The sequence below is a fragment of the Nannospalax galili genome, unplaced genomic scaffold (genome assembly GCF_000622305.1).
Source record: "Nannospalax galili isolate Female #2095 unplaced genomic scaffold, S.galili_v1.0 scaffold305, whole genome shotgun sequence".
Lineage (NCBI taxonomy): Eukaryota > Metazoa > Chordata > Mammalia > Rodentia > Spalacidae > Nannospalax > Nannospalax galili.
In genome coordinates, this window is record NW_008356258.1 from 4,008,690 (window position 1) to 4,020,636 (window position 11,947).

The 11,947-nt window shown below is 40.5% G+C and overlaps 1 protein-coding gene across 4 annotated transcripts in view; it reads left to right on the forward strand.

Moving 5' to 3' along the window:
• The window catches only part of Mnd1 (meiotic nuclear divisions 1), an 88,962-nt gene that overhangs the window by 58,977 nt on the left and 18,038 nt on the right, over positions 1-11,947 (forward strand). For 3 of the 4 annotated variants that reach the window (XM_008854275.2, XM_029556769.1, XM_029556770.1), the window contains exon 6: positions 6,507-6,621. In XM_008854275.2, coding sequence (XP_008852497.1) covers positions 6,507-6,621 — 115 coding nt within the window. Of the gene's footprint in view, positions 1-6,506; positions 6,622-6,978; positions 7,052-11,947 lie in introns of all 4 variants that reach the window. The other variant, XM_029556771.1, reaches the window with a different exon arrangement.

Sequence of the window (11,947 nt, forward strand, 5' to 3'; positions counted from 1 at the left end):
TTTAGTCACAGTAGCAGTTGCTGTTTCTTTATTGGATCCCTTTTTTCATTAACACTGGCAAGAACTGGCAGATGCAGCAGACCTCTGCCCTTTGGTAGGATAAGGCTGAGACCTTAGCAGACAACCTGAGAATGCCTGCTCCTACCTCCATCATAGTAGAGGCTGAACTCAGCAGACCGCCAGAGAGTACCGGTTCTGGCCTCCCTCTGGCATAGGGGCTGAGAACTCAGGGGACCACCTGAGAGTGCCTAGATCCTGCCTCTGCGTGGTGGCACCAGTCAAGGATTTTCTTTTCTCCCTACAGTTAAGAGTTATGCAATTTGGGAGTCTTTTTAGATAGACCCACTGAAGGGTACCCCAGTTGCCTCACCCTGCATCCCTGTTCAGCATGGAAGAAGCCACAGTGGTCTGCGTCCTGATTCCCTATCGGCAGTTTGAATAAACTCTTCAGGGGATGGTGTGATAAGAATAGGAGGTAGGAATTGACTAGGCAGTTAGGGTAAAAAGACCCCAAAGAAAAGTAGCCTGTTTCTTGGCTAAAAATCAAAATATCCTTGGGCCTCTTAGCAACATACTCTGTTCCAAAGGCCAAAAATGTCAAAAATATTTGGGAGCTCTTATCTAATCCTAAGAATCTAATCCCTAAAAGATTTTAGGATTACCTCTTCAGAGGGGGAATGTTAGAATAGAAAAAGCCCCATTTTAAAAAAAAAAAAAGAAAAAAGGGTACATGAAGTTGTTCAGGAAAAAAATGGGGAGATATAGGAGGACTTGGAGGGGAGGGAGTGGGCGTGGATTTGGTCAAAATATCTTATATGCATGTATGAAATTCTCAATAAATTTTTTTAAAGTTAAAAAAAAGAATGCTGAGTAGAAAATCCTTATACATTTGACCCAGATTTAACATAAAAATAAGCTAAAGTGAATATGCATACATTATTAAAGGAAATCTCAGTTCTCAGTCATCTATAGAAAAAATACACTTCTGCACTGCTAGCCTACCTAACACCTTCCTGTCTCTTATACTCTGTATCCTGCCCCCGTAAATCCATGTAGGTAAATAATAACTAACAATAAAAAATAGCAAACCAAAACAAAAAAGAAAAAGAATTGGCAGATGCACTTTCAGTGAACAGATAGGGAGAAAAACCCACCAGCAAATCTGGGTGAAGCCTTCAGCCAACAGAAAAGTATAGTAATTCAGAAAGGCTCTGAAGAAAATAAGGTCTTACCAACAGGACTTTCAGAAGTACTTACCCTCCATCTGGCAGGGATCGTTCATGGTGCGGCTGCTGAAGAAATAGCTAACGACAGACATGTTGTATCAGGTAGTGCTAGTCTTAAGAACATTTTATTTGGATTCTGCCATCAATACAAGGAGGTCACTACTATTACCATCTTCATTTCCTGGGGGCAGAACTAGAACAGGAAGAAGCACCATCGTAGAGGGCCTGGAGAATTGCCACTGTGCTCACACAGGTGTTCACCCCTCTCAGTCTCCTATCTTCATTTCCTTTTTCTCCTCTTGTTCCTATGAAAATATGTATAGCCTGGATGCCCACGGCAAGTAGTGACTATTTGATTACCTCCTGGTTATTCTTAAATTTTTCTGAGCTATGCTAATATGACATTTAATAACTATATTCACCTGTTTACATTAAAATCAGTTTCTCAGGCTCACGAGCCACATTTCATGTACTCAGTAGCCACATGTGGCTTGTGACCCTCCACAGGAGTGTGCTGAGCTAGGATATTCCTGGCAAGGCAGTAATGTTGAGCTGCACTGCTTCCTAGTGTGATGCTGCCCAGACTCATTCCCCTCTATGAGGACCGCAGGAAGACCTTTCTTCACTTTCATACCAGAGGAGCAGTCAGAGGCAAAGACCAAAAAGTACAAAGTTGCAAGAGCCTTAGGCAAATCTCACTTCGACCACTTGAACTTTGATTTTTGCTTCAGACTTATAATCTTTGCCAGCATCTGATTTTGTTTGAACTTATCTTTCAAATTTCACAAATATTATTTATATACCCATAGTACTATGATTTCTGTTAATGATAGCTCCAAGTACAAATTTCAAATGGTGTTTATTGGCTCATACTGTATTTAAAAGCTTTCTTCTGATTTACCTTTAAAGGAAAATGGCAGGAGGCCATTTCTGAAATCTTTAATATTTATAAATGTTACTTATCCTTTAAAGTTGAAAAATTATCTAGAACACTGTTTTCAAACACGTTTTAAAGGATAATTGTACAATGATTGATGTCATAAATTAGAACTTACATATACAAACACAGTCTTGGAAGTAACCCACAAAGCAGTATAAGCTTTTCCCTAATTTCGTAATATATGATAACATAATCAACTTTAAGTTCATCCATGCATAACCAGGAACTTTTGGTCTGCTTACAAGCATTCCATTCTCCATATTTATCCTCATTTATATGAAAGATGCTCGAGATGTCACAGAAAAATTTGTTCTTGTTCTTAGACTGTGTATAGATGTGTGTACAGTCATCCCTCAGTATTCACAGAGAATTGGTTCCATGCTGGGGGGTTCGAGCCAGCGACCCCCATGCAGTGATGATTGGGGATGAGTAAGCATACTGATTGCCAGCCCATGCCGCCCCCAGTACCGGGGACACTCAGATGCAACGGGGAGTCTAGTCAAGCAGGGACTCATTTATTGTAGATATTACAGAGCTTATAAAGGCACCTGGAAATCCCCCCTCCCCCCTGAGGGTGTATCTTAAGGATGGTCACGCGCTGATCATGCACTCCTCAGCAGTGTGAAAGTATTCTTCACACTTTCAAAGCAAGTCAGGCCGCGCCCCCAGTAACTTCCTTTCGGACCTATGCAAGGTGGAGCTTTTAGGTCCCCACAGTACCTGTGGAAAAATATGTTATCCCCAGTTGTCACAAGATACAAATTGTCCGTTCCTTACTGAAGGAACTATAATTATAGTTGTGCTTCCAAGTAAATAAATTGTTTTGCCTAAATGGCAATATATGTCATAGTACACTCCCTCCCATTTGACTATTTGTAGGGACAATCTGCAATCTCAATGGGTACCATTTAATTCCTTCATACATTCTATTAAGTACTGTTTGATATAGAACACTTCTAGCAGCCCTGATACGTCATGATTAAGGGCAGCCACGTGGGTAATGCCAGCCCTTGATGGTCTTAGTCTCTGCCTAACTCAGCCAAGTGTGGGCAACCAGAGGGGGTATGTTCCTGGGGGAGTCCGTAATCATGAGGAGGTGGGCCGTGGCAGTTCCAAGGGTCCTCTGTCGCCAAATTATCTGGTAAAGACACTTAAAGATAAGCATTATCAAGAGAAACAAAGGAAGTCATGGCGTAGGACAAGTTGAAATACTTCTGAGACCATGTACCTTTTAGCCAATCATCTAGTTGTAGAGGCTGACTGGCAATGAAGCCAAGGAACTGGGTCCTTCGCCTCAGATGGATACAAATAAAGAGAGGAATTTTGTCTCATAAACTATTGTCCACGAACCATCATGCTAGTCAGTGGATCCTGGCCTACCCACTAAAGGTTTTTCGCAGGCACCCATATGGGGTTTGAATCTCCTGTAGGGTAGACACAGCCAAAGCCTTGACCCATGGTTAGCAATGGATCTGAGCCTCTCCATTGTCCTGTAATGGGGTCCTTCCATCTTACCTATACCTCAGGTCTCTGGTCCTGTCATCCCTAATGTTTCTGAAACCAGGATTCCAACTGATTTTTTTGAAAATTAAGAACATTAATAGTGAACAAGGCCATGCCCAACTGTTGGTGGGGGCTTATTCCCCCTTTTTGTTTTTGTAATTGAATTTTTAGGTTTTGATGGTTGCATTCTACAATGGCTTGAACTTGGGGATTGTAGGGAATTCCTGTACTGTGTTGAATTTCCCAAAGTAAAAAGAAATCTTGTAAATTTTTACTCACAAAACATGGTCCATTATCAGTTTTAATTCTTTGGGGCAATCCCAACGTAGCAAAGCACTGGAGAAAATGAGACTGAGCATGTTTAGACTTCTCTCCTGTATGAGCGGTAGCCCAACAGGCATGTGAGAATGTGTCAATGGACATGAAAATATACTTAAGCTTTCCAAAAGGAGTATAGTGTGTGACATCCATTTGCCACAAGGAACCCGGCCTGAGTCCCCTGGGGCTCACCCGTGGCTGTTGCAGAGGCGGTACCTGTGCACAATAAGCCATCTTGTCCGCCTCTGCATTGCCTTGGGATAAAAGCCCAGGCAATCCCTGGTACCCCCTAAGATGCTGTAAGAAAATAGGGGCTTCTCTCTCTCCTTAAGGAGTGTATGAATCTGAATACTGACAGAAAGCAATGGCCATGAATTCCTTGAATTGAGCTGAGCCATCACAAGTGTGGACATATCTTTTTGGTCCTGGGCATACTACCACTGCAGCTCCAAATCTGCCTCCATCAGTGAAAACATTGTAGGCTTTTACTAAGGGCTCCCTCAGTCCTGGGATTCAGTGAGCGCTGCTGCCACTGGGGCTGTAACACTCCAGAGGGTGGGGGGTGGATCCCTGGCCGCCGGTGGAATGGACAGGATGCCCCCCGCCCCAGCCACCTTCCTCAAACTGGGCCTTCCCAGCGGTCCCAGAGCCGGTCACGGTGTACAGCCAACAGTGTTTTTTTTTTTTTGTTTTTTGGTTTTTTGTTTTGTTTTGTTTTTTGTTTTTTTAAATGTGCCCGGAGGCTGTCCCCGATCACACAGGCCCCTGACTCACGCACGCGTTAGTTCAAGGCAGGTTGGGTGGGCAGCACGCCGACCCGGTGTGCTCCGCTCCGCCCTGTCCTTCTGAAAAAGGCATCCATGGGTCCTGGGAGGCTCTGAAGCTGGCCAGGGCACACCTGAGGTGCCGCTTGTTACTTTGGCCGCTTTTGGTCTCACTTCTGTTGCATTTCTGCCTTCTTCCTCAAACCCTTCCCATGATTCCCATGTATCCCCAGTAAAAACAGCCCCAAGTAGCCAGGGAGCCAAATGAATCACCTCTGCCCAAACCTTTTGAGCTACTGGATCTGACAGATCCAATCCCCTGCTTTTAAGCATATCTCTCAGTGCTTTAAGCGCTGAGTCCTCAGACTTAAAAGTTGCGTTACCCATCTTTCCAGGTCTTGCTTACCCGAACTTCCCGATTGGCCCCAATCCGTTTTTCTTTCTTTCTTTCTTTTCTTCTTTTCACCTTCCTTCGAGCGCCATGCTGGGCACCAGTTGCCGCGGGTTCGAACCAGCGCGCAGTGATGATTGGGGATGAGTAAGTACGCCAGTCGCCAGCCCACACCATCCCCAGTACCAGGAACACTCAGGCGCAACAGGGAGCCTAGTCAAGCAGGGACTCATTTATTGCAGGTGTTACAGAGCTTATAAAGGCTGGATATCCCCCCTACCCCTCTGAGGGTGTATCTTAAGGATGGTCACGCACTGATCATGCACTGCTCAGCAGTGCGGAAGTATTCTTCAGACTTTCAAAGCAAGCCAGGCCACGCCCCAGTAACTTCCTCTCGGACTTCTGCAAGGCGGGGCCTTCTGAAGATACTGAAATCTGGATGCTCAAGTCATTTATTTAAAAAAGCACAGTTGGGTTGGTGGGATGGTTCAGTGAATGAAGGTTCTTGTCACCAAATCTGACAACCTGAGTTCGATCCCTGGGGCCCACATGGTAGGAGGAGAGAACCAACTCAGAATGATGTCCTCTGACCTCCACATATACAGCAAATAAATTAAAATATAAAATACATATGTACATATACAATATGTGTATATATGTATGTATTGGCATATAAATGTGATATATGTATATATAACATGTATATATAAAATGGTATAGTGTTTTCATGTAGCTTGCATAATCATATATTTTAAATAATCTCTAGATTACTTACAACTTCCAATGTAAGTGGTATTATATAATTGTTATATTATTTAGAGAATAACATAAAAATGTCTATATGTGGGGCTGGAGAGATGGCTCAGCAGTTAAAAACACTGACTGTTCTTGCAGAAGACCTGGGTTCGAATCCCAGCACCCACATGGCAGCTAAAAACTGTCTGTAATAATATTTATTATTTTTATTTTATTTTATGTGTACATGTGTATTGCCTGCATATAGGTAAATGCACCCATGTCTTGCAATGCCCACAGAGGACAGAAGAGGCTATGGGAGCCCTGGAACTGGAGTTAAGGGTGGTTCATAGTCGCCATGTGGGTGCTGGGAATCAAACCTGGGTCCTCTGCAAGAGCAATGAGTGCTCTTAACTGCTGAGCCATTTCTCTAGCCCTGAGAGTTGCTTTTTTTTTTTTTTTGAGTATTTTTAATCTGTGCATAGTTGAATCTGCAGATATATGATCCATGGCTACCAAGAGCTAATTGCATAAATATACTATGTTAAAGAAAAAGTTTATGGAATGCATTACCTTGCTGCATATGAGATTTCATTTGATCTAATTGTACAAAAATATTTTGCATTCAGGAAGAACGAGCCATGCTTGCAAAAGACCTTTCTTCGTTTCAGCACATGAGGGAACAACTTAAGGCAGAAGTAGAAAAATACAAAGAATGTGACCCACAAGTTGTAGAAGAGATACGTAAGTTTATACCACAACTTAAATGCCTTGAATTTTGGGTGGAAAAAAAAGAGACTGTACATCTAGCTGCCTGGAAATCATTCTTCCTGTATATAAGAGATATATCCATTTAAAAGAATTTCCTGTAGTGAGTGCTTAACTTTGTATATGTGGAAAAATATTGTCTCTCTATTTCTATTAAAGAGACCTAATGTTAAGTCTTAAGTAGTGACAACTTTGAAATTAAGGGCATTTCAGATAAAGGAAGGTGATGCTGGAGAGATGTCTCAGTGGTTAAGAGAACATACTAGTTTTCCAAAGAACCCAAGTTTGATTCCCAGCACCCACATGGCAGCTAACAACTGTCCCTAACTCCAGTTCCAGGGGTTCCAGTGCCTTCTTCTGATCTCCATGGGCACTGCACGACATGGATGCACTTACATACACGCAGGTAATATACTCATACACATAAAATAAAAATAATAAATAAAATATTTAAAAAATAAATTTTTAAAAGTGAAATCTTTTTTTAAGTAAGGAAGGTAAGTGGAAAAGGACAGTAAAGACATACAATATAAAGTCAAGAAACTGAGAAATCAGTGAGGGAGCTAATTTGTTCTTAAGCACCTTGCATCTATGAAATCTATTATCGTCTGAGAAAAATGATATATTAAATACAAAAGTTTGCCACGTTGTAAGTTTGACTTTTAAATACACCAGTGATTTTCTTTCTAATTAAATTTTTTAATATTTCAGGTGGGGGGACACACTTGTGTGTGGAGGTCAGAGCACAAACTTGTAGGAGTTGACTCTCCTTTCTTTATGTGTGTTCCAGGGATTAAACCCAAGTTATCAGGCTTGGTGACCAGCACCTTTTACCCGACTGACCATCTATCTCACTGACTCATTCATTTTTAAACCAGAAGCTTCAAAGCTTATTTTGACAACTTTTTTACATTTCTGTAAACATAAAGTTAGAACAATTGAACAGATTTTAAAAAATTAATTGGAAAACTTTTCTTCATGTTTTTCTATTTCAGCTTACCTTGATTTAAACACTTTTACCAAGTGTAACTTTTGAGAAATCTGACATGATAGACTGTGGCTGAAGGCTTTGAGGAAGTATTGGAAGTATTTGGTACTTTACTTCTAGTAACATGAGCATAGTTCTATTATAATTAATGTGGCCTAGCCCTTGTATTCTTCTTAGTTAGGCATATGCGGCTGTTGTATTTTTAGGGCAGGGTCTCATTATTGAGCCCAGATTACCTTCAAACTGGTAGTCCCCCTGCCTTAGCCTCCAGCATAGTCAGGGTCACTTGCCCAAGGAAACACCCATGACAGTACAATGGAGACCACAAAGTAGAAAAGCTTAGCTCTTTACTAACTGTGGCTAAGAGGTGTAGATCCTAAATATAAAAGAGAATTAGACAAGTAATCCAAGAAAGGCAACCTAAGGAAACAATTTCTAAAACTGCAGTCAGGAAGGAAGGTAGAACCAAGTCAGAGTAATATGTAAAGATCAGATTTGGCTACTCAGAAAACTCAGATATTTTTTTTTTTCCTCAGAAAGTTAATCACCTGAGGATATTAAGTCTGGGTGAGAAACCTGTCCATGAAGTTCTTCCCAAGAAACTCTAGGCAGCAGTTGGTATGTTGAACAAACAGCCTGGTTCCTTTTGAAGAGGAATCATAAGCAGGCCTAGCTCCCTGGTAGTAACCTCCTATTTTGTCCCCTGCTTCTGTGGCTGTGTTTCTGTTCACTGAGGTTCCTCTGGTGTTATTAAAACTTTCAGATTGAACAGAAACTAGATTAGCTAGCTACTTTCTTCTATAGGATGATGATAAAGAATCTGTGGGTCAAATGAAAAAGCAAATCTCCCCAGATACTTGATTTACAGAGAATAGCTGTCTTGAAAAGTTGTGCCTCTCTTTGTGAGAATCACCCTGACAGTTAGCTGAATGAGAACACCACAAATCACCATGTAAAATATGCACTGTCTAGAAGTCAAGGGTGCCTCAAACAAAGCAGGGCCTGTTTCTAAATGAAGTTTAAACGTCTAATTCTAAAGAATGCCACCAGCCAGCTGGCCATGCTGCAATTTTTGTAACTCTGTCCTTGGAGTAGCACTTTTACTTACTTATCTCACTGTCTATATTTAGGACCTTCAACTGTTAGCCATACTCAGTAAGAATGTAAACGTTTCTACTCTGTGGTTTTAGTACTATCTCGGATATTTCCTTGGGCAGGTGACCCTGACTAACATCACTTCTGCATCTGGCTCTGCTTGCCACTTGCTTTAAAAACCTAAGACCCAGGACTTAAAAACATCAGACTGTTATACAGTAACTTAAACATACTCCAGAAGAAGCTCAAGACTAAAATCCCCAAAACACCTAGCCAAAAAGTTACTGTTTTTAGTTCAAGCAGAGATTACTAGTCATATGAAAGTCTGGGAAAACATGATAACTAATGAACAGCATAACCTGTCAGTGAGTGTTGAACCAGAAATGAGAACTAGCAGGGCAGAACATTAAAGCAGTCATAATTGTTTTCATATGCTCAAAAACTTAACTAGAAATAGGGAAGATATAAGTGAAATTTCTTGACAAGAAAACTATGATATCTTACATGAGAGTTGCACTGAATTTAATAGTAGATTAAATGTTGCAGAACAGATTAGTGTATTTGAAGACATAACAACAGAAAAAGAACTTAAGTGGCACCCATGAGTTATAGGACAATTTAATATAATGTAACCTAATGTAACCTGGTAATAGGAACCCAAAAGGGTATTTGTGGAGTGGAGAAGTGGCTGGATTAGAAAAGTACCTGAAGAAATAAAAGTTTATTTTTGAAAATGTGTAAAGCAAGCTGTTTTCTAGTTACTGTCTGGCCCCCTACCCCCATGAAGTAAATATTCTTGAAAAAAAATTCTTTTTCAATGAAAATTATAAATTCCATAGATCTTAGAAACGTAAGATTTTTAAATAGCAGAATCTAGAAATCTTATCACTAAATTTAAATAACTAAATTAGGCTCTAACTTCTAACCCAAGTACTTTTCTTCAGTGATTATTGTTTTTAAAATGTGCTTTTTGATAATGAGAATTTGCATAGGATTTCAGTTCTCATGTTAGTGGAGAACAGATTACATTGGATTAAAAGATTATGAGATTTACCAATTGATTTTAATAGGTTTTAGATCTTAATAGCCTGGCTGTCACTCATATTACAACACTTAGGGTTTTTAAACCCTTTTATAATTTACTTTGGAACACAATTTCCTGAAAATAACCATAACCTCTTGTTCATATATGTGTTATCTTTCTTTTTTTTTAAAACAATGCCTGCAAGAAATATTTATGTTTCATCATTTCAGCTTAACAATTGATGTCATTAACAACCATTAGCATGTTTAATTGCAAATATCCAGGAAGTAAAAGGTAAAAGCAATAGTTTTACTTTTAAAAATGATTTTAATTTTAGCCACTTTAATCATTATTTGATTGAGACCAGATAAAATTAGTAGTAGAAACTAAATTCCCACAGGAGTACCTGAAAGTAAGCCAAGCAGGGTGCCAGACACCCATAATCCCAGCTGCTTGGGAGTCTGAAGCACAAAGATTCAAAGTTCGAGGCCAGCCTGGGTAACTTAGTGAGCCCTGTGTTAAAAGTCTTTTTAAAACGGACTGAAAATGAAGCACAGTCAGAGAGCATGTGCCAGGGCCTGGATCGGATTAACAGCAGAGTGACTTTTTCTTTTTCTTGTGTGTGTGTGTGTGTGTGTGTGTGTGTGTGTGTGATACAAGGTCTCCCTGTATGTAGCCCCAGCTGGCCTGGTACTCACTATGTAAATGAGACTGGCCTCAGAGCTCACAGCGATCAGCCTCTCCTCTGCCTCCCAAGTGTTGGGATTAAAGGTGTGCCACTGGCTCCAGAGTAATTTTTTCAAACCCGGTACCACAAAAGAAATTAAGTAAATAAATAAAAATAAACTTTAAACGTTAGATGTACTTTAAAAATTACTTGAGGGCTCGAGAGATGGTTCAGTGGCTAAGAGCACTGGCTGCCCCCACAAAGAACCCAGTTGGATTCCCAGCACCCATATGGCAGCTAATAACCCTCCATAACTCCATTTCCAGGGAATCCAACCCCCTCTTCTGATCTCCAAGGGCATTGCAGGACACCAGTACACTTACATACGTGCAGGCAATACACTCATACACATAAATATTTTTTTTATACATAACTTTTTATTGAGCTTTTTTTCCTTCTTTTTCTTCTTCTCTAGTCAAAAGACTTGTCTCCTTTATTTATATGGTATGTTCCAATTTGATAGTTTAAGTTTTACAAATTTTTTTTCTTTTTTTTTAAACTTTATTGAGAATTTCATACATGTATATAAGGTGTTTTGATCAAATCCATGCCCACTCCCTCCCCTCCAACATTCCCCCCTCTGAAGAGGTAACCCTAAAATTTTTTAAGGATTAGATACAAGCTCCCAAATACTTTTGACATTTTTGGCCTTTGGAAAAGAGTATGTTGCTAACAGGCGCAAGGAAATTTTGACTTTTAGCCAAGAAACAGGCTACATTTCTTTGGGGTCTTTTCACCCTACACCCTAACTGCCTAGGCAGTTCCTACCTCCTATTCTTTCCACACCATCCTCTGAAGGGGTTACCCAAATTGCTGATAGGGAATAGGGTTGCCGACTGCTCTGGCTTCTTCTACGCTGAACTTGGATGCAGGGTGAGGCAATTAGAGTACCTCTTCAGTGGGTCTATCTAAAAGACTCCCAAATTGCATAACTCTTGTCTCTAAGGGAAGAAGAAAGTCCTTGAATCATGAATGAGACATGTGAAGGAGAAGTAAAGGCAAGAGTAATTAGCATTACAAATTCTAGACAGGGAACTAGAAAAAACTCAGAACGGCAATTTTCAAATGTTCATGTGAGAGTCCATTGGAGCTTCTTGACAAGGTCTCCCAAAAGCATCCCTCTATTGGGTTCTTCCTCATTTTTCTTTTGTCTTCCAAGGCTGAACTATTTGGCTGGGAAGAGTGGCTGGATAGTCAGGTGAGGGTCCAGTGACCCTGCTTGGCACTCCTTTAATGAGTGAGCACAACCGTCAGCAAGCCCAGTTGTGGCTATGTTTAGCAATCAGGCTCATCCAAAGTCATGATGATGGTAGTTATTTCATGCATAAGGGACTGCTTTATAGCATCTTCCTGTTAATAGGACCTGGAATTTAAAAGGATTTGGTGCTAGGATCCACATATGAGGAAGAACATAGGTCATTTATTTTTCTGAGTCTGTGTTACTTCACTTAGTATAACAGTTTCTAGA